Source organism: Macaca nemestrina, chromosome 4 (genome assembly GCF_043159975.1).
Source record: "Macaca nemestrina isolate mMacNem1 chromosome 4, mMacNem.hap1, whole genome shotgun sequence".
In the NCBI taxonomy this organism is placed as follows: domain Eukaryota; kingdom Metazoa; phylum Chordata; class Mammalia; order Primates; family Cercopithecidae; genus Macaca; species Macaca nemestrina.
The window spans coordinates 183,317,018-183,336,244 of NC_092128.1; the positions used below are offsets into that span (position 1 = coordinate 183,317,018).

The window sequence follows — 19,227 nt, forward strand, 5'->3', positions numbered from 1 at the left end:
TATGCGTGTGTGTATATGTAAATGAACACTTAAGTTTTTTTCATATTCTGACTGTTGTGAATGATTCTGCAATAAACATGGGAGTGCAGATACCTAATTTCATTTCCTTTGGATATATACCCAGAGTGGGATTGCTAGATCATATGGTAGGTAAAAGGGTATAAAGTTTCAGTTATGCCAGATGAATAGGTTCTGGAGGTTTAATATGCAGCATAGTGACTATAGTTAATAACACTATCTTATATACTTGAAATTTTCAAAGACAGTTGATTTTAAATGTTGTCATCACACACATACATACATACACATACAAATGTAACTATGTGAGGCAATAGATATGTTATTTTGCTTGATAGTGGTGTATATATATATATACACATAATATATATATACACACATATATATACATGCATATATATATATGCATAGTGAACATCACATTGTATACCTTAAATATATTCAATTTTCATTTTTCAATACCTCAATTAACCTGGAGGAAAAATAAACTCTAGCCAAGGAGATGTAAGAGGTGAAAATGTGTGGATTTGTAGGAAATTCTGCTTAAAGGTGACTTAGCTGATAGGGGTGTTTTTATGCATTTTTCCTTTGCTTCTTTATATCACCTGGAATGTGGATATAAAGGCAGGAGCTGCAGCACTCACTTTGGACTTTGAAATCATATTGAGAATGGAATCTCACATGAGGATAATGGATCACAAAGATAAAAGCCTGGTCCCTGGTGACACTGGAGCTGGCAAACCAGCTTCTGGACTTATATACAAGAGAGTAAACTTCTGTTTTAATAAACAATAACATCAAAAAATCATTTATTAATAGAAAGACTTCTTTAAGAGGCTGTGATTCCGTAGTCAGCCACTGGGGGCAGTCAGCAGGCACTGTTGAAAATAGAACAAAAGCATTTAGCTGAAATGTCTTGGCTTTCCATTTCTTTTATAATCATCAGAGAGAGATAAAACTTCATTATGAACTTGCTGCTCTTTTAACTTCACTGGTGTCTTATGAGAACAATGTGACAGTGATATGATGAGGGAACCTAAATACTCTTTTAAAGAATACCTGATGAGCTTCCAGGACTCCTCTAATTCTTCATTAACTGAAGGATTCTATATTCCAGAATTATACTCATTCACATGCATGACTATGGGGCTCCAGGAGGCGAGAGAGATACAAAAGTTTCACACTACCCAAGTACAGAACCTGTGCCAGCAAAAACTTCACCGCTTCATTTACCTGCTTCTACAGGAAATTACAAACGGACTTTGAAAAGTATTGGTTTGAAGATCAAGTTATGTTCTTAGAGACTGAATAATTAAGAAGACAGGCCTAACCAATGATGTCTCACTGATCTCTGGCATCTTCTAGCATCAACGAAGCATCTAGAAAAATGGTTAGCTCTCTGCATCCATGTTACTGGAAGTATCATCACCTGCACACCCAATGGGTTCCGTGAACGAGAAGACACAAAGATGTGCCTAAAGCCAACTCCAGAAATGGTCTTGGACATCCTCAACCGCATGTGATTTATTACCTCCTACTACACTAACTTGCAGGCCATATAAACATCGCAATATTGTTTAGTAAGTAGAAATCATATCCAAGATAATATGTATTACCTGGGGTAAGCTTCTCTATTATTCTGAACTGTCTTCATTTATTTAAGAAATATGAGAATATAATGATAGCTCTTGTTCTTCAGTAATACAGATTTTAGTTACACTAGAGTGGAATATTGAAGATATTATAAAGTACTATGAAAAAATAGTTGCGAAATCTGTCATTTTATTTAGAATAGGAAGTAGAAGTAGAGTTGGAGAAGGTGGTACAAAGATGTCACCCCTTTGGCAGGGGTGGCTGACAACAAACACCACAGTGCGCACCTCTGACTTTCTTTGCAGAACAATCCCACCATCTCTGAAAACGAAATGCACCAACTTCTAATGCTATTCATAAAAAATCAACTCTCAATGACTGCACTTAAAAAGTTTTATTCTAACTGAAACTATTGGCAGAAATTTCTCAAATATGCTTAAGACAGTGCTATGTAATTCTAATGACATTTTTAAAAATGGCTGAGACAATTGGATATCCACAAGGAAAATAAATTAGAACTTTGCCTCACACTACCTACAAAAACTAACTCAAAATGGATTATTGATCTAAATATTACAACTAAAACTATAAAAGCTTTTAGAAGAAAACATAAGGAAAATATCTTCATGACCTTGAGAAGTTCTTAGACATAACACTAAAAAAACAAGCAACAACAGAAAAAATCAACATAATAAACTTCTTCAAAATTAAAAAAACTGGCCCATCCTGGTGACTCATGCCTATAATTCCAGCACTTTGGGAGGCCGAGGTGGGCAGATGACATGAGATGAAGACTTCAAGATGAGCCTGGTCAACATGGTGAAACCCCGTCTCTACTAAAAACACAAAAATTAGCCAGGTGTGGTGGCATGCACCTGTAGTCCCAGCTACAGACAGAGGCAGGATAATAGCTTGAACCTGGAAGGCGGAGGTTGCAGTGAGCCAAGATCGCATCACTGCATTCCAGCCTTGGCAACAAAGCAAGACTCCATCTCAAACAATAAAAATAAAAAAATAAAAAAATTAAGAACTGTAGCATTCTCAAAGGCATCATTAAGTGAAAAAAATTTGAAAATCATATTTCTAATCAAGAACTCAAATCCAAAAAATATTAAAAATGCTTACATCTCTATAATGAGAAGAAACAACCCAAAAATGGGCAAAAATCATTGATATTTTACATCACCAAAGAAGATATACAAATAACTAATCAGTACACAAAAAGATGCTCAATATCACTAGGCATTACAGTAATATGAATTAAAATCAGAGTGAGACATGACTTCACACCCACTAGGATGACTGCAATAAAATCACAAACAATGCTGGGAAAGATGTAGGGACCTGGAATCTTCACCCATTGTTGGTGGAAGGTAAATATAGACTTACATAGGCACACATATAGATTTCACATAAAAATGGCTGCTGGAGTGTCAGCCTTCACATCCACATCACAGGTGGTATAAAGAAGGAAAGCAAAAATGCGTAAGAATGCCCCCTCAGTGAAGTCACTTTTAAGCAGGATTTCCTACAAACCCACACATTTTTCTCCTCTTACATCACATTGGCTAGAGTTTATTTTTTCCCCAGGTGTATTGTGATATACTTGCCAAATAAAAGCAGCCAGAACAGGTTGGCATTTTCTCAAAATGTTTAAACTTCAATTTGCCATGAGGCCCCAACTTCTAGGTACCTACCCTAAATGAATGAAAACATGTTCACTCAAAGACTTAGGTACAAATGTTCGTAGCAGGATTATTCATCATCAAAGAGTGGAAACAACCCAAATGTCCATAATTTAGTGAACTAATAACCAAATGCAGTATTTACAGATGATCACATGCTCTTCAGCAACAAGAAAGAGTGAATGACTAACACATTACAACATGGGTGCTACATGAAAGAAGGCAGACACAAAATCCACATCTTGTATCATTCCATTTATGTGAAATATCCAGAAAATGCAACTTTACAGAGACAGACAATAGATTAGTGGTTGTCTGGGACTGGGGATGGACATTGAAATTGGCTTCAAATGGGTAGGAGGAATCTTTTGGGTGGTGAAAATATTCTAAAATTAGATTGGTGCAGTTGTGGCACAACTCTACGCATTTATTAAAATTAGTGAATAAACTGAATGGAGTTTATATGAAAGTAAATTGCATCTCAATAAAACTGTTTTATGAAACTGGAATGACGTATTTCTTTTTTTATTTCAACTTTTATTTTAGATACAGGTGGTATATGTAGATTTGTTACTTGGGAATATTACGTGATGCTGAGGTTTGGAGTAGAGATCCTGTTCCTCAGATAGTGAGCATGGTACTTGATAGGTAGCTTTTTAACCCAAACTCCCTGCCCTCCACAGTCTAGTATCCACAGTGTCTGTTGTTCCCATATTTGTGTCCACGTGTGGTCAATATTTAGCTCTCACTTATAAGTGAGAACATGAGGTACTTGGTTTTCTATTCCTGTGTTAATTTACTAAGAATTATGGCCTCCAGCTCCATCCTCATTGCTTCAAAGAACAAGATTTCATTCTTTTTTATGGCTTTCCAGTATACTACAGTTTATATGTACCACATCTTATTTATCCAATCTACCATTGAAGGACACCTGGGCTGATTTCACATCTTTATTATTGTGAATAGCCCAGTGATGAACATACAAGCGTATACGTCTTTTTGGAAGAGTGATTTATTTTCTTTTGGATATATTACTCTGTAATGGGATTGCTGGGTCAAACGGTAGCTCTATTTTAAGTTCTTTGAGAAATCTCCAGTCTGCTTTCGATAATGGCAGGACTAAGTTACATTGCCACCAGTAGCGTATAAGGGTTCCCTTTTCTCTGCACCCTCACCAGCATCCAATGTTTTATATTTTAAGTGCATGATTGAGGCAATGCTTGAGACAGGCTCTTGTGGGGATATTTGGTCATATGTCAAATCTAAATAACCAAACAGCACTGTCTTTCCTTTTCATCCCCTTCAGTATCTTTTTTGTCTTTGTCTCAGTCTTCAAACTTTTTAATATATATTTACAAAAGTTATTTTTATCCCAAACGTTTGAAAACTTACACAAAAATAGACAAAAATAATATGATGCATCCCATATATTCATCATATTAATGGCTCTGACACCAAAACTTTTCTATTCTTAATCATGTTTATTTCTTGATAGTTTTACTTTGTTTTTGGTGGTAAAGAATATGCAACAAAAGGGAAGCTATAGGCCAGGCGCAGTGGCTCACACCTGTAATCCCATCACTTCGGGAGGCCAAGACAGGTGGATCACGAGGTCAGGAGATCGGACCATCCTGGCCAACATGGTGAATCCCTGTCTCTACCAAAACACAAAAAATTAGCTGGGCGTGGTGGTGCACGCCTGTAGTTCCAGCTACTGAGGAGGCTGAGGAAGGGGAATCACTTGAACCCAGGAGGCAGAGATCGCATTGAGCCAAGGTCGTGCCACTGCACTCCAGCATGGCAACAGAGCGAGACTCCACCTCAAAACAAAAACAGCAACAAAAAAGGGAAGCTATGTCATTTTATCATCACATCACTAGCATGCTTCTCTAATAAAAATAGAGTTTTGTTACATAACCACAGTCTGTATTACACAGTATCAAGTAGTATATACACTGCAAATTCATTTTTCCTCATCAGCTCAAAAGTGGCTAGCTTTTAAACAATTGAATTAATTAAATCAAGATCCTTCTCCTATTCACATGCAGTTGTTACATCTCTTGAGTCTTTCTTAATGCAGAGCCAGCCCTCCTTTCTCCCATGTATTTGACTTGACTTCCTAGTTACCATGCTGAATTTGCTTGTCTATGACATCATTTAATTTGTGCCGTTATTGCCACAGGCATTTTTCTTATGAACTGGAATTTATTTCAGTGGGTTGGTTAGATAAGTGTTCAACCTCTCTTTGAGAGGGGTGCTGTGCACTTCACATTGCATCCACATAATGTGTGGTTTTCCCGTTCTTAGTGACACTCAACTGATCAGTGAGGTCAGATGTTAAAATTTATCTGAGTTATTTTATTAAGATTGAAAATGAAATTTTCTAATTTTGTCATTTCTGTCGCATTCAGTAGACACAATTATTCTGCAAAATGAACTTTCCCTTCTGAACTAAGGTTAGCTGGTTACCTAAAAATACAGTAGCTATAGGAAAGACAGAATACATTGAGTTGTTGTTGTCTTTAATCACCTGTTATCAGAATGAAGAGTTAGTGTCCTGGTTACTACTATGCAGACCAATGAGATTCTTATTTCTTTCTTTATATGAAATATATATTCATGTGTTCACATTGAAGTATATATGCACATGTATGTGTATATATACATATATGTATAAAATTGTAATGAACTCAAAGGTTTTCACAGTATTTAATGTTTATCAATCATGTGCAAGCATCACTGCTGATACTCAGTTAATTCCCTTTGACTGATGAGAGCCCCTTTATGTTGGCTCCTGTGTCGTTTTATCAAGGACAAAAAGTGGGTGCTCAGGCAGTGATGTTTTAAATTATCCCAATGTTCAACAAGTTCCCTTCACTTCTTCCCATAAAGCATTATTACAAATAAGGTACTTCTTAAATATTGAGAGCAAGCAACCTTTGGTCACTTCCATCTCACTATTACAACCTCACAGGATATTTACCACAGGGAGCAATTTTATATTCTTCAGCCACAAAGGCAAAGGTTGGGTATTTTGTATTTGATTTTCTAATCAAATCAAATGCAATTTGACTGCATTTGAGATGGATATTTGAGATGGAGATGGATCTTTCACTCCTAATGTGCTCCCTGAAATGCTAACACGTCATCATGTGAATGGGTCAATTACTGGTTTGACAAATGTGAAATCTGTATTTCTATGAAATTGTATTCATATTCATTTAAAAGAGTTTTAAAATTGCTAAACTATTTTGGAAAAGGAATTGAAGGCTCCATTCTAATGGCAACACTCCACAATTTTGATTGAGTCGTCTCAGGATACTAACAAAGAAACAGCAGACATGGCAGACAGAGTCTGATGAGTTTTTACCTGATACAAAAAGTCTGGCGCTGTTGCTCTGCCTCGTCTCTCCGGTGTATCGATGCCGCGTGATGCAGCGGTAGTTATACAATCCATCTTCATTCTGTACATCTTTAATATACAAGGCTCCCGTGGATGTGATGAGAAATCTAGATCCTGAAATACAGGAAAACAATGACTTGGTTAAAACACAATGAAAGCAACCCAACCACATAGACAAAGTCCTTAAACAGTTTTTTTTTCCACCTGAAGAAACTTAATGAAAAGGCTAAGAATGGGTGTGTGTGTCATGTGTGTGTGTGTGTGTGTGTCAAATATGGGTCCAAGCTGTGTTAACTTTTTGACTAGCCTACATTAAGGGTTTTTAGTACTTATGCTATACAATATACACTTAGCAAATCTAACCTCAAACTGTTTTTTAGGTCATGCATTTATCTTACAGCAATGAAGTTGTCATATAATTGGTATATAGTGAACATAGAATATTTTCTTGGATCATTGCATTTCTCTTAGCATGTGACAAATTAAGGGAGTATTAACTTTTTGTTGCATATTTCTAGCTTATAAAAGTATAAACTTTTTTCTCAGTTTAAAATATTTCAATAAAAGCACAAAAATATCAGACTACAAAGTAACAAAATATTCTACAAACTTTCTCCAAAAAGGCTGTCTTATTTCCTCCCAATAATAACCAATATTTATCACTATATTCTACTACACACATCAATTCTTCCCAGATTCAGAGTTTTAGAATACTGTTATTTCTTAATCACTAACTTTTAAAGGGACTATTCAAATCATTGACAATAACAATTTTTACCTCAAGAAAAAAATTCATGATCAGTCATTGCCCATATGTCAGCACAAAACAGTGTCCTATCGGTAACCTGTGATTTTTACCGGTAAAGTTTCAGTTGTACAGAAAGGGCCAACACTGAGATCAAATATCAGTGTTAATTTAAGAAGGGCAACCATGTTTTTTTTCCCTTTGAAAACGTAACTTTTAAATATATTTTTCACTGTTCAATTTTAATTGGGTGATAAAACAAGTTGGAGCATAGAAGTAGGGCTGAGAGTGCCTCACTGCACCTTCGTGGTGGGTAACTCAGTACACCTGCCACCGTTAGACTCTTCTATGGGCTGTTTCTGCATGTGATGTGATTCCACTGGAAAGAATGTGATTTTTCTCTTTGAAAAAAGACTAAAATGCCAAAGAATCAGGTTTTATTGCTTGTTTTTCTCAGGTTCAGTTGAAACGTCCTTTAGTTTATTTCAGTCTGAATTTCCAGGAGTCTTAGATTCATTGCTTTTGAGCTTTACATATTTAAATTGTAAATATAATTTCTTGGTCATTTTCTGCAATAACTACACATCATGCATAGGTCAGTTGCTCTGATAAATTAAATTTTTTTTTTTTTTTTTGAGACTAGGTCTGGCTGTATTATCCAGGCTGTAGTGTATAGTGGTGTCATCTAAGCTCACTGCAACCTTCACCTCCTGAGCTCAAGCAATCCTTCCACCTCAGCCTCCCGAGTAGCTGGAACTATGGGAGTGGGCCATCACACCTGGCTAATTTTGTATTTTTTCATAGAGACGAGATTTCACCATGTTGCCCAGGCTGGTCTTGAACTCATGAACTCAAGTGATCCGCCTGTCTCAGCCTCCCAAAGTGCTAGGGGGTGTAATCCCTCCCAAAGTGGGATTACAGGCATGAGCCACCATGCCCAGCCCAAAAATGATTTATGAAATCTCATGAGTTAGGAGTAATTACAAAGAACACAGATGTGAAAAAGATCATAAAATAACAGAGCAAATACTGACCTTGTATAAGCTTTTCAAATGAGTACAAATTAATTATTAAAGCTAGTATAACATATATTTAAACTAATATCTACATTAACTTTCAAAACAATTCCAGTTAGATATTTAGTTTAAAATATGCCACAAATAATGCTAGCTATTAGAGAAATTGAAAAATCTCCTAATGCTGTATATCCCAGATAATTTTTCTTTATTACTCCCCAAAATGAAAGCAACTAAAAATACCTTTTACCACTTGTCATATGTCATCACACTCAGTCTTTCTTATGATACACATTGTGTATAATGGAAATATTATTTCTCTTTCAATATCGTTTGCATACTTACATAATGCTTTAATAATCAGTTCCTTTAAAGTACAGTTTGATAGACAGAAAGGAAACTAAAAAAAAGATGATGTATGTAATTCCTGTCACCTTCTTAGCATGGAGTATTTTCATTAGAATTGACAGGCCATGAGTGGTGGCAAAATATCAGTGGAAAGGATTTTGCGTGCCATTTTCCAGAACGGTTGAGAAATGCACACAGATAGCAGCAGCCTGCATTATTACCGACTCCAGAGAGGGCTCTATTCTCTAGGAACATTTTGTTCTTGCAATATCTAACATTATTTTTTTGTTTACTCACTTATGTTAAATAAGGCTTTAGGGCATATCATTTCAGAAGAACTTGAACCTTTGATTGTCTTAAGCATTTTCTGAGATGTTTATAAGAATGAAGGAGTTGACATTGACTGAGTTTCTGTACGTAAACCCATTTATGCCTAGCGTTTCATTATTGGAACGCTAAGCATGTGGCAGTTATTTATCTCCTATTGCTCAAGGTCATGGCCAAGGCCTGATTGCAAAAATTCAAAAAATTGCAACCTCAGGCATAAATGGGTTAATCTGACCTCCTCTGCCTAGTCCTTTATTTCTCAATTTATGTCATCTTGAAATTGATCAACATTTTAAAACATAAAATAAGGTTAAAGAGTAGGATCTTTTAATTATGAGAGGAACAGGTAAGTCCAGGGTCCTCGGGTACAGTCTCAACTTGGGAGTCCTGTGGAACTATCAAGGGACAATAAGGGCACAGCTATGTCATTAGAGCACCAAATATGTCAGCTCTGTGGTAATAAGGAATCATTTTAACTATTCTCTATCTTGCCCCTGTACCCCACTAGACACTTTATGCCACCAAAGGTTTCCATGTCATATGGAATAAATGATTTGTTCATGTCCTTCAATGGGATTAATGAATGTGCTTCTGCTAAAATAGGTAAACGTTTAAATACAATTTATTGGTATAAAAAAGTGCAAACACACAATTCTGTCTGGTTCTCTCTCTCTTTGTGTGTCTTTATCACACATACTCAAGCACACACACATCCTTGACTATTCAGAACTGTCTAATAACATACAACTGTGCAAAGCAAAAATTTTATGAGTAACTTTATTTTCCTTGGAATACTATTAGCATTTAAGTGGACACATTTCTAAAACATAGTTCATACTTTTTGTCATGTTAAACACACTGCAATTCAGAGCCAACTGAACAGTGAATGATTTTTGGATTTTGAGTCATCATTTTGGACATCGATTACTGAGCCATGCTGCTCAGTTACTAATATCTCAGAAGCTATCTGGCATCTCAAGATGCATGGAATGGTCCCAGACTGCCAGATGTTCAAGTCTCTGAGCTTGTCTTTAATAGCTTTTCTGCTTCCTCCTTTACTATGCAGCTGTTACATGCTACTTCCCTTTGTTATCAGTATCTTTGTCAATGCACAATGTGATGCATTCAGTATGCTCAGAGTTAGAAAACAGACATACCAAGGCTGTTAGGACTTTGTATAAACGAAGAGTAAATAGGTTATGAGCAAGTCAAAGACTGGTTTTCCAATGTCAGTTAACATGAGCTTGCATGTTAGTGCCACTAAAATAAATCTACCGCATGGTGCCAGTTCAGTCAGCGTGGTTAAGATTAGCATAGGGTCCAGTGGGATATTTCTATGTAGGGACACAAAACTACCAAAGAAAATGGGGCATTAGCCCAATAGGAAAATGTTGCAGAAACCCTCAGGGTTGGAGTTCTATGGCCACGTTCTTCCCATTGTCATAGTGCTGGGCCGCCCAGAGAGCAGTGGGTTCTGAAGCTCTAGCACGACACCATTTTGGGTTTTCTATACGATTGCTTCAAAGGTAGATATTAAAATAGCAGCAGTTCTAGAAATCTATCTTGCTGAACTATGGGTTGTTAAAGCAGAAAGCCAGATCTTTAAGATCTGAGCTGCAGAAAGCAGGCATGCATGATCTCCAGAAAGATGCGCATCAGAGTTGATTCTAGAAACTAGCATGTGTTATAAGTGGGCAGGAAACAGAGCCAAGCGATGCACCCATTCGTTGGGCCAGCACTGTCCTAGGCTCCGAAAATGCAAAAATGAGAGAGACAGCCCCTATCTCTAGGGAGCTTGTAATCTAAACAGATTTGAGCCTTTGGGTTTAGGAGCATTCCAAGAAGTTGAGGAAAAAGGATAGTAGGGAAGAACCTGGAGAGCAGTCATGGAAGAGGCATTGTCTTTGTCTCACCAGGATGAAGGGGCTACTGATACCCAAGGAGAAAAACTGGTATTTATCCCCACACCTGCTTTTATCCTTGTGTGTTATTCAAATGCAAATAATTAACTTTATATGTTAAAGTCCTCTTCATTAATGTGCTTATTCAATCTACTCAGCTAACTTTTTCTTTGTTCTTATAAAGAATCAAATTAAAAGATCTTTCCCTGGTTTCAGGTGCAATAAGCTCATCCACTTTGAGAGATTTCTCCGTGTGGAAGAAAAAACCTGGGCTTTGGAAGCCAGTGGATCTGAACTACAAAATGGTCATTGTCCCTTTCCAGCTGTGTGGCCTCAGTCTAGTCATTCAACTCTAAACTTTGCTTTCTTCATCTAGAAAGAAGAGAGATGATGAGTAATCTCTGTTCTGCTGTTGAAGATCAAATTAAAATGCATTTATGTCATCTAGCAGATAGTCACGCATCCATTGCACAGCAGAGTGACTAAGCTCAATAATAATGTATTCTGTATTTCAAAATAGCCCAGAGAGTAAATTTCAAATATCTCATCACAAAAAAGGGATAAGCAAGGTGGTAGATATGTTCATCATCTTGATGTAATCATTTCATACTGTGTATATACCTAGGTGTGCATATATAGACACATACAAAATCAACACATTGTACCCAATAAAAGTATATAATTATAACTTTCCAATTGAAAAAATATTAACCATAAATAAAAATTAAAATGGTATCTATCCTAGTAAATGCCATGTTTGTTATTCTGCTGTTCTGGCCAATCCACAGGTGTATAAAATGTAGCCTGTGTGAGCCAGACAGGGAAGATCCCACTGACATAAGCATAGCAGGGCCCCCTCTCAATTGTTCGTTTGCTTACTTACGAAAGGCAACCTCATATATTAAAGAATCTGAGTGGTAATGACATAGATGAATTTTACATCACAATTCTGCCATTTGGAGCTATGTCAACCACAGGCAAAATATTTACCGAACCTCTGAGCCACTGTCACATGACAGAGCATTGGTAAACAGAAAGATATACTGAGTCTATGGAGTATTTTTGTATATCCCAGTGAAAGGCTTGGGGAAAGGAGGATCACAGACATCTGCCATGAACTGAATGTTTGCATCTGCACAAAATTTATATGACGAATTCTTAATCCCCAATATGACAGTATTTGGAAATAAAGCTTTTGGGAAGTAATTAGGTATAGATGTGATTATAAGGGTAGGACCAGACCTCACGTTCTCTCTCTGCCCTGTGGGATCAGTGAGAAGGCGGCTGTCTGCAATCCAGGAAGGGGGCCCCCATCCGGCACCAAATCTGCCAATACCTTGATCTTGGACTTCCCAGCCTCCAGAACAGTGAGAGATAAATTTCTGTGGTTTAAGCCACCCAGTCCATGATATTTGTTATAGCAGCCCAAGCTGACCAAGATATTGTCTCCAGAAGTCTTTTCCACAGTAGAAATGGATATTCACAGAAACTTAGGGACTTTCCCCCAAATCATTATCATGTTACTTGAAAAATTCTCCCTGGCATATCTGTTAGTATCTGAACATAAAAAAAAAAAAACCATATCCGGAAGTTCTCAAAATTAATCATTCTTGTCCATCATATTTTATCTAACACGAAGGCCTTCTGCTTCTACCTCCAAAATATATCCTGAATCCATCCACTTTCCTCCCTCAAAACTGTACCACACACATCTAAGGATTGTAGCTTTCAATCTCTTTTCAAACTCTCTGTGTCCACTTCTTCTTCTCTACAATGTATTCTCTACTCATCATCCACGAGCATTTAGCAATATACCTCATTTAGTGCCTTGATGGAATCCCACTAGACCTAACCACTTATGATGGTCTATGATGGTTTGGGCTTTGACCATATCTCCAAAACCTTCCCTTCTACTCTCTCCTTCTTCCACCATGCCCAGGCTATGCTGTCCTTCTTTTAATTGCTCTGACTGGAGGCTCTGAGCCCAGATCTCTCCCTGGCTGAGTTCTTCTTGTCATCCCAACCTCAGTTTTTAAGTCAAATTTCCAGCAAAGTCAGTCCACATGATCATGCTCACTCATGATCAGAGACTTGGTTTTATTATACCTGTATCTCATACATGTGCAAGAGGTTGGTTTAACATTTCCCTCCTTCATCTAGAAGAGCAAGAACTCATTTTGTCTTGTTCAACATTTCATCTCCATTACATAGAACAGGACTTGGCTATGATATCCTAAAATATTTGTTGAATGCATGGGCTGATTACATAGTCTATTATTGCTTGTATTCAAAACATCCTTTCCTAGGTCTCAGTAAAAAGAAAGCTAAAGTAGCTTTTTTTAGATTTCAGCACATTTCCTCATGTAGACTACATAAAAAGAGTTTGTTCCCCTCCAGAGATGAATATATTCTTACATGAAAATGAGCATATTTTAAGATTGTGATGAATTATTCTTTCATTATGTTCCCTGGCTTTTTACTATGTGGCTAAGCTGTTAGATCTTCAATAAAGGCAATACTATTTGGGGGAAGATTTTAAAAGCATATGTCATTTTTCACTTAGAGAAACATATCTTAGAGCTCTTGTTTGTTTTGTTTTTCCTATTGAAATCTATGTGAATTGAGTTAATAGCAATTAAAAGAACAGATGGCTCTGCTAATAAGATGCCAAATGGTAGCACGACCACGATGAAACTTTTATTAGCTGTGCCCACCGTCTCCAACTGACGGCCACACTGTGTCATGAAACTGAGCTTTCTCCAAAGCCATTTCAATAACAGTTTCTGAAATACCAGAGGAACATAAGAATTAAATCTACATTCTAAGTGTATAGCATTAGAAACGACATGAGCCTCTTAGCATTAACTAAAATGGAAGTGTTTGAAATAGAAGATATATATAAATATCTATATATATATATATCATACATATCTTATAAATAGATATATAAAAATATATATAAAGGAGTAGATGCAGGCATGAATGAGCTACAGATATTTCCTGAGCAATTGAGTTGCCTGACAAAAATACGCGCATGTTGAAAGTTGCATATAAGAGAAAAGAAGAGCCCCCTAAAGAGAAGACATCTAACCTGATGTTATGAGCTGAATTTCCCCCTTCCTCAAAAATTTATGTTAATGTCCTAACCTTCAGTACCTCGAGATGTGACTTTATTTGGAAATAGGGTCGGTCACTGCAGATGTAATATGTTAGGATGAACTCATACTTGGATAGTGTATGCCCCTAATCCAATGTGACCAGTGTCCTTATAAAAAGGGGACATTTAGATAGAGGCATGGATATTAACACGAATCCTAATCAGAGCCAACAGGTTCTAGGTGGAGGCCACCACTGCTTTCGGCATTATTTATGTTATGACACATTTAGTTCTTAAAATGACCCCAAGAGGAAGATACTGTTATTTCCATTTCTCAGATGAGAAAATTGAGAAACAGAGAAGTTCAAGGACTTGCCCCAGTTTATACAACTAGAAGTACCTGTGCCAGGATAGTGCCCTGGCACGCTGGCTCATGCCTTCATGCAAATCGCTCCCCTGGGTTTGCATCGCGACACAAGTGTGAGACGGCAAGGCATGGGCAAGCAGAGGTACAAGCAGAGTGGGGCAGAAGCCATGAGCATGTAAAGATATTTAACCTAAACATTCAACGGAGCTCAGGTGAGGAGCAGAAGATGCCAGGTATTAAGTCTGAGGGATCTATGGGGTTGGAGTGGCATTGGTAGAGCAAAGGATTTGGGGTAGGAGAGATTCTGTTTCAGAAAAGATAAGAGCTCAGCTGTGAGCATGCTGAGTCAGTTAAAATCAGCGACTAAAGTCAAGCTGGAGACAGGGCGTTGGAGACCACACTTTGCTTGTTGAGGAGGAGCCCTTCATGAGAACTGAAGTTTAGTAACTCCCCAGGAAGAGGAGTGAAGGAAGAAGGCCAAGAAAAGACCCAGGAAAGGAGTGAGAGGAGGCTTGGAGGACCCAAGCCAGCATGGTGCTAAGAAAGCCAGGTGGGAGAGGACTTCTAAAGGATGGTGCAAATGGCCTCAGCTCTGTGCCTTCCTATTGCCATAGCCTTGAGTACATATATAACCTGTACAAAGGGGCAATATTGCCTTTTTGGGAAAATCATGATATTAAATAAGAACATCTGTGTAAGTTCCTGACAGAGAAAAGCACTTTAGAATAGCTCTAATCTGTAATAAAATATGATAAAATATTCTTGCTGAACCAATAAAAATATTAAATGTCTAAGAGTTGGAAATGCACAAAATTGAGTTAAAGAACACTCCACGTCACTACCAAATGACAAAATAGAAGACCTGGGCCGGGTGCGGTGGCTCAAGCCTGTAATCCCAGCACTTTGGGAGGCCGAGACGGGCGGATCACAAGGTCAGGAGATTGAGACCATCCTGGCTAACACGGTGAAACCCCGTCTCTACTAAAAAATACAAAAAACTAGCCAGGTGAGGTGGCGGGCGCCTGTAGTCCCAGCTACTCGGGAGGCTGAGGCAGGAGAACGGCATTAACCCGGGAGGCGGAGCTTGCAGTGAGCTGAGATCCGGCCACTGCACTCCAGCCTGGGCGACAGAGTGAGACTCCGTCTCAAAAAAAAAAAAAAAAAGAAAAAAAAAAATAGAAGACCTGGATAAATTAAGAGGCATATCCAATTCTAGGATTAGACAACTTGATATTGCAAAAATGTCAGCTTTTCACAAGTTAAATGAATTACATTTTACTTAATTGCAGAACAAAATTTACTTAGAACTTGACCAAATCAACGTAAATTAAAATGAGAGATTCTTTTCATCCAGGAGATTAGAACAAAAAAATAAAATGTTTGAAAATAAGTGGTCTTGACAAAGGGTGTGGGAAATAAAAACCTCTACAGGTGGGCATGTAAATTGGTGAAGCCTTTTGATTTTCAAAAGGCAACTTGCAAGTATGAGACGTGCATACTTTTCAATCCATCTTGCAACGTCAAAGACTATCCTATGGAAAAACTCAGATGTGCACACTTTGATGTTCACCCCAAAATGCACTGACGCATAATTTAACAATGAAAAGTTATACATAAACCTGAATGCCAATCAAGAGATAAGTAAGTAAATTAGGGTACATCTATGCTCTGCAGTTACTTAATAGACAGCAAGGTATATGTACACATATCCTGCAGAAAAATATCCACTAGATAGTCTAAAGTGGTTACATAACCATCTGTAATGTTACATACCAAAGGCAGTGGTATACGAATAAATTTGTGTATGCAAATGAACAGAGAGGCCTGGATCAGCAGGTATCTGCCCAAATGTTAACTGTAGTTTTCTCTGAAATCATGAGTGGATTAGGGGAAGGGGAGGGGAAATTATGTTTCATTTTACACTGTCATGTATTTGAGTATCTTAAAAGAAGACTCTATTAATGTGCTTCTTGGGTAGTTAAAATTTATTTTGGAAAAAGATGTCAGTGGGTGGTGAGCATATGGACACAGTAGACGTAAACCAAACCCATGTAACACACAACATAGAAGGAGATGAATTTAGGATGATATTGCTGTCGGGAGTAGATGCGTCAAAGACGGCTTTTATTATGCTTGCTTTTCAAGCTGGTCGCTACCCGGACATGCCTAAAAGCAGAAGGGAAGTCTTTCAATGTTCACCCTGGTCTTTGTATTCTCTCCCCTCCAAACACCTCACACAAAAGTTGAAACTGCCATGTAGTTGATCAACAAAAGTTGAAACTGCCATGTAGTATCTCCCTGAACTTCTGCGATAATTCTCCATTTCACACATAATTGCATCAATCCAGTTGATACGGGTGTTAGCGCTGCCCCCTCAAAATGGCAGTTTCCTCTCTGAAGACAAAGGGATCCTCTTGTTTGCCCCACTTACCTGCTGCCCCCAAAGGTTTGCACAGTGCTAAATTAAGTGATTCTCTAGAAGATATATGTACTTCGAGTTTTTTCTAAAAATAGAATCAGTAAAATAAGGGATCATATTGAGGGGGCAGAGCCCTCACCATATCATTTTATTTAACCTTTGTTGGAGCCTATTATGTTTATGAGAGTATCATCAAGATATCCAAGAAATAATGAAGCCCCAGCATGGATCTTGAGCCGCCTGGAAGAAATCATTTGGCTAGAAACAACACCATCATACCGGGCATGAGGAATAAACTTACAACTCAGCTGGATCCAGTATGTAAGGAGAGATTTGGTGTACATATTTTAAATTCTCTCAAAGCAATTTCACTAAGACATTTCTTTTATGTAAATAAAATTCTCTCAGTGAAATTCTCCTGCAGTTAAATGAGGCCCAGTTATACACTACTAATTTAAGCCTGCACACTGCATTCCAACTGTATACCTAATTACCCTATTTAGTTTGTTAATGATCAGATCTTTGTGAAGATATTCGCGTCTATCATTAATCTTTGCTCTAGTTAGATTTCTAGTTGTTTAAAAGAATGAATCCTTAGAAAGAATATACTTGTATAATTCATTTAAAAGTAAAGGGATTTTTTATTAAAGAACCAAAGAAGCTCACAAAAATTATATATTGTATTTATTTATTTATATGATGAACAAGATGGTTTTGGCACTGACATTTGAAAACAAATATTTCAGTTGGGAACACAGACAAAAAGAGTACACTGACAAAGAAAATAAGTCCACTCTCATAAGTGCATTTATGTGAATTGTGAAACGGAAGCTGACTCTAGTAAAGAGTAGAGCTGTTTCGATGGTGGGGGTTTGGAGTGGGGTGTGAGTGTAAGGATTTCTGAGGAGGTTGCACTTCAGCGGAAGGTAGGAAGATGAGAAGGGCTTATTCATGGATAAGTGCAGCTAAGAACAAGGTTAAAGGAAAAGTATATATGAGGTGGGAAAAACTGTGGCAAATCCAAGAAACTGACACAAGATATAGTTTGAAAGTAGAATTGATAAGACATAGAATTGGCCTGAATGCCAGAATGAGGCAAAGGCGATGAGGACCAAGGTGGTTGCTAGGTCTTGGTGAGGAGCCCTGAACAGGTGAAGAGTCCTCCTGCCGGGAATAAGAACCAGGGGGTGTGGCACTGGCTGTCCATGGCTGACCTATTTTGGATTTTGGGGAATTGAAACTAGCCCCATTATAGAGATAAGGAAAGGGGAAGGAAGAGAATGCTATTGAATGTGCTTGTTGCATCAGGCGGACTCACATTTAGAAGAGGTACATCAGCGTTATTTCCTGTCCCCCAAGATTTCTGCATTTTGGGGCTGGAAGGGAGTGTGTATTTCAGGTTGATCGTCTGTTCCAGTTGTGGCTGCACAATACAGTGCTGATTAAAAGGCAATATGTGCAAGAAGGAAAAATTAAGTGAAGGAAGGTCAGAGCATGGCGCTTCAACCCACAATGACTGCTGACCTGGTCTGTGTTAGCAGCCCAAAAGGAATTTAAGACACTGGGTTTATTGGCAAAACACATTTAAAATTAACTGTAAAGTCTGTTTACCTGATACAGATGACATAGGATTATGGGAAAGAATCTGGAGAAACAGGAACCATAAAGAATGAAAATAGACACTATGTTGTGGCCACTTAATATTATGGGACAATGGTTTTTCACACTTTGGGTTCACATATTAATAGGTTGTGAAATCAGTTTCATGGATTGTAGCTTTATTTTTTTAAAAAATGAAATAGAAGAGCATAGAATGTATCAGTATGTATCAGTGATGATAAATATTCTGCAGTCTTGTTTCAGTATACCTGTGTGTACATAAGATTATGGGTGTGTTTGTATATTTATGTGTGTGCATTACTGAGTTCTAAGATAAAATGTCTTTTTTCTATGCATTTCTTACCGAGAGTCAGAGCAAAAAATGTTTGAAGAGCCTTTCTCGACATCTTAGAGATGGAATTGTTAGTTTTCTGACTAGGCTTCCGTTTCAAAGCAAGGCTAATCGTCTTTAAGCTTCAGCTGGTATATCTGGGATTCTTAAAGTTCTCTCTTTAAACATTTCTGTATTTTAAATTAAAGATGTCTGCATTAGTAAGTCCCTTAGTTCTTATTCCTGGCAGGGGGACTCTTCACCTGTTCAGGGCTCCTCACCAAGACCTAGCAGCCACCTTGGTCTTCAACACCTTTGCCTCATCCTGGCGTTCAGACCAATTCTATGTCCTATCAATTCTATTTCCAAAATATATAT

General features: G+C 37.7%; 1 protein-coding gene across 4 annotated transcripts in view; it reads right to left on the reverse strand.

Moving 5' to 3' along the window:
- Nucleotides 1-19,227, reverse strand: part of LOC105472931 (DS cell adhesion molecule) — an 818,273-nt gene that overhangs the window by 322,940 nt on the left and 476,106 nt on the right. For all 4 annotated transcript variants that reach the window (XM_071095740.1, XM_071095738.1, XM_071095737.1 and 1 more), the window contains exon 4: nt 6,667-6,813. In XM_071095740.1, the coding sequence (XP_070951841.1) occupies nt 6,667-6,813 (147 nt within the window). The remainder of the gene's footprint in view (nt 1-6,666; nt 6,814-19,227) is intronic.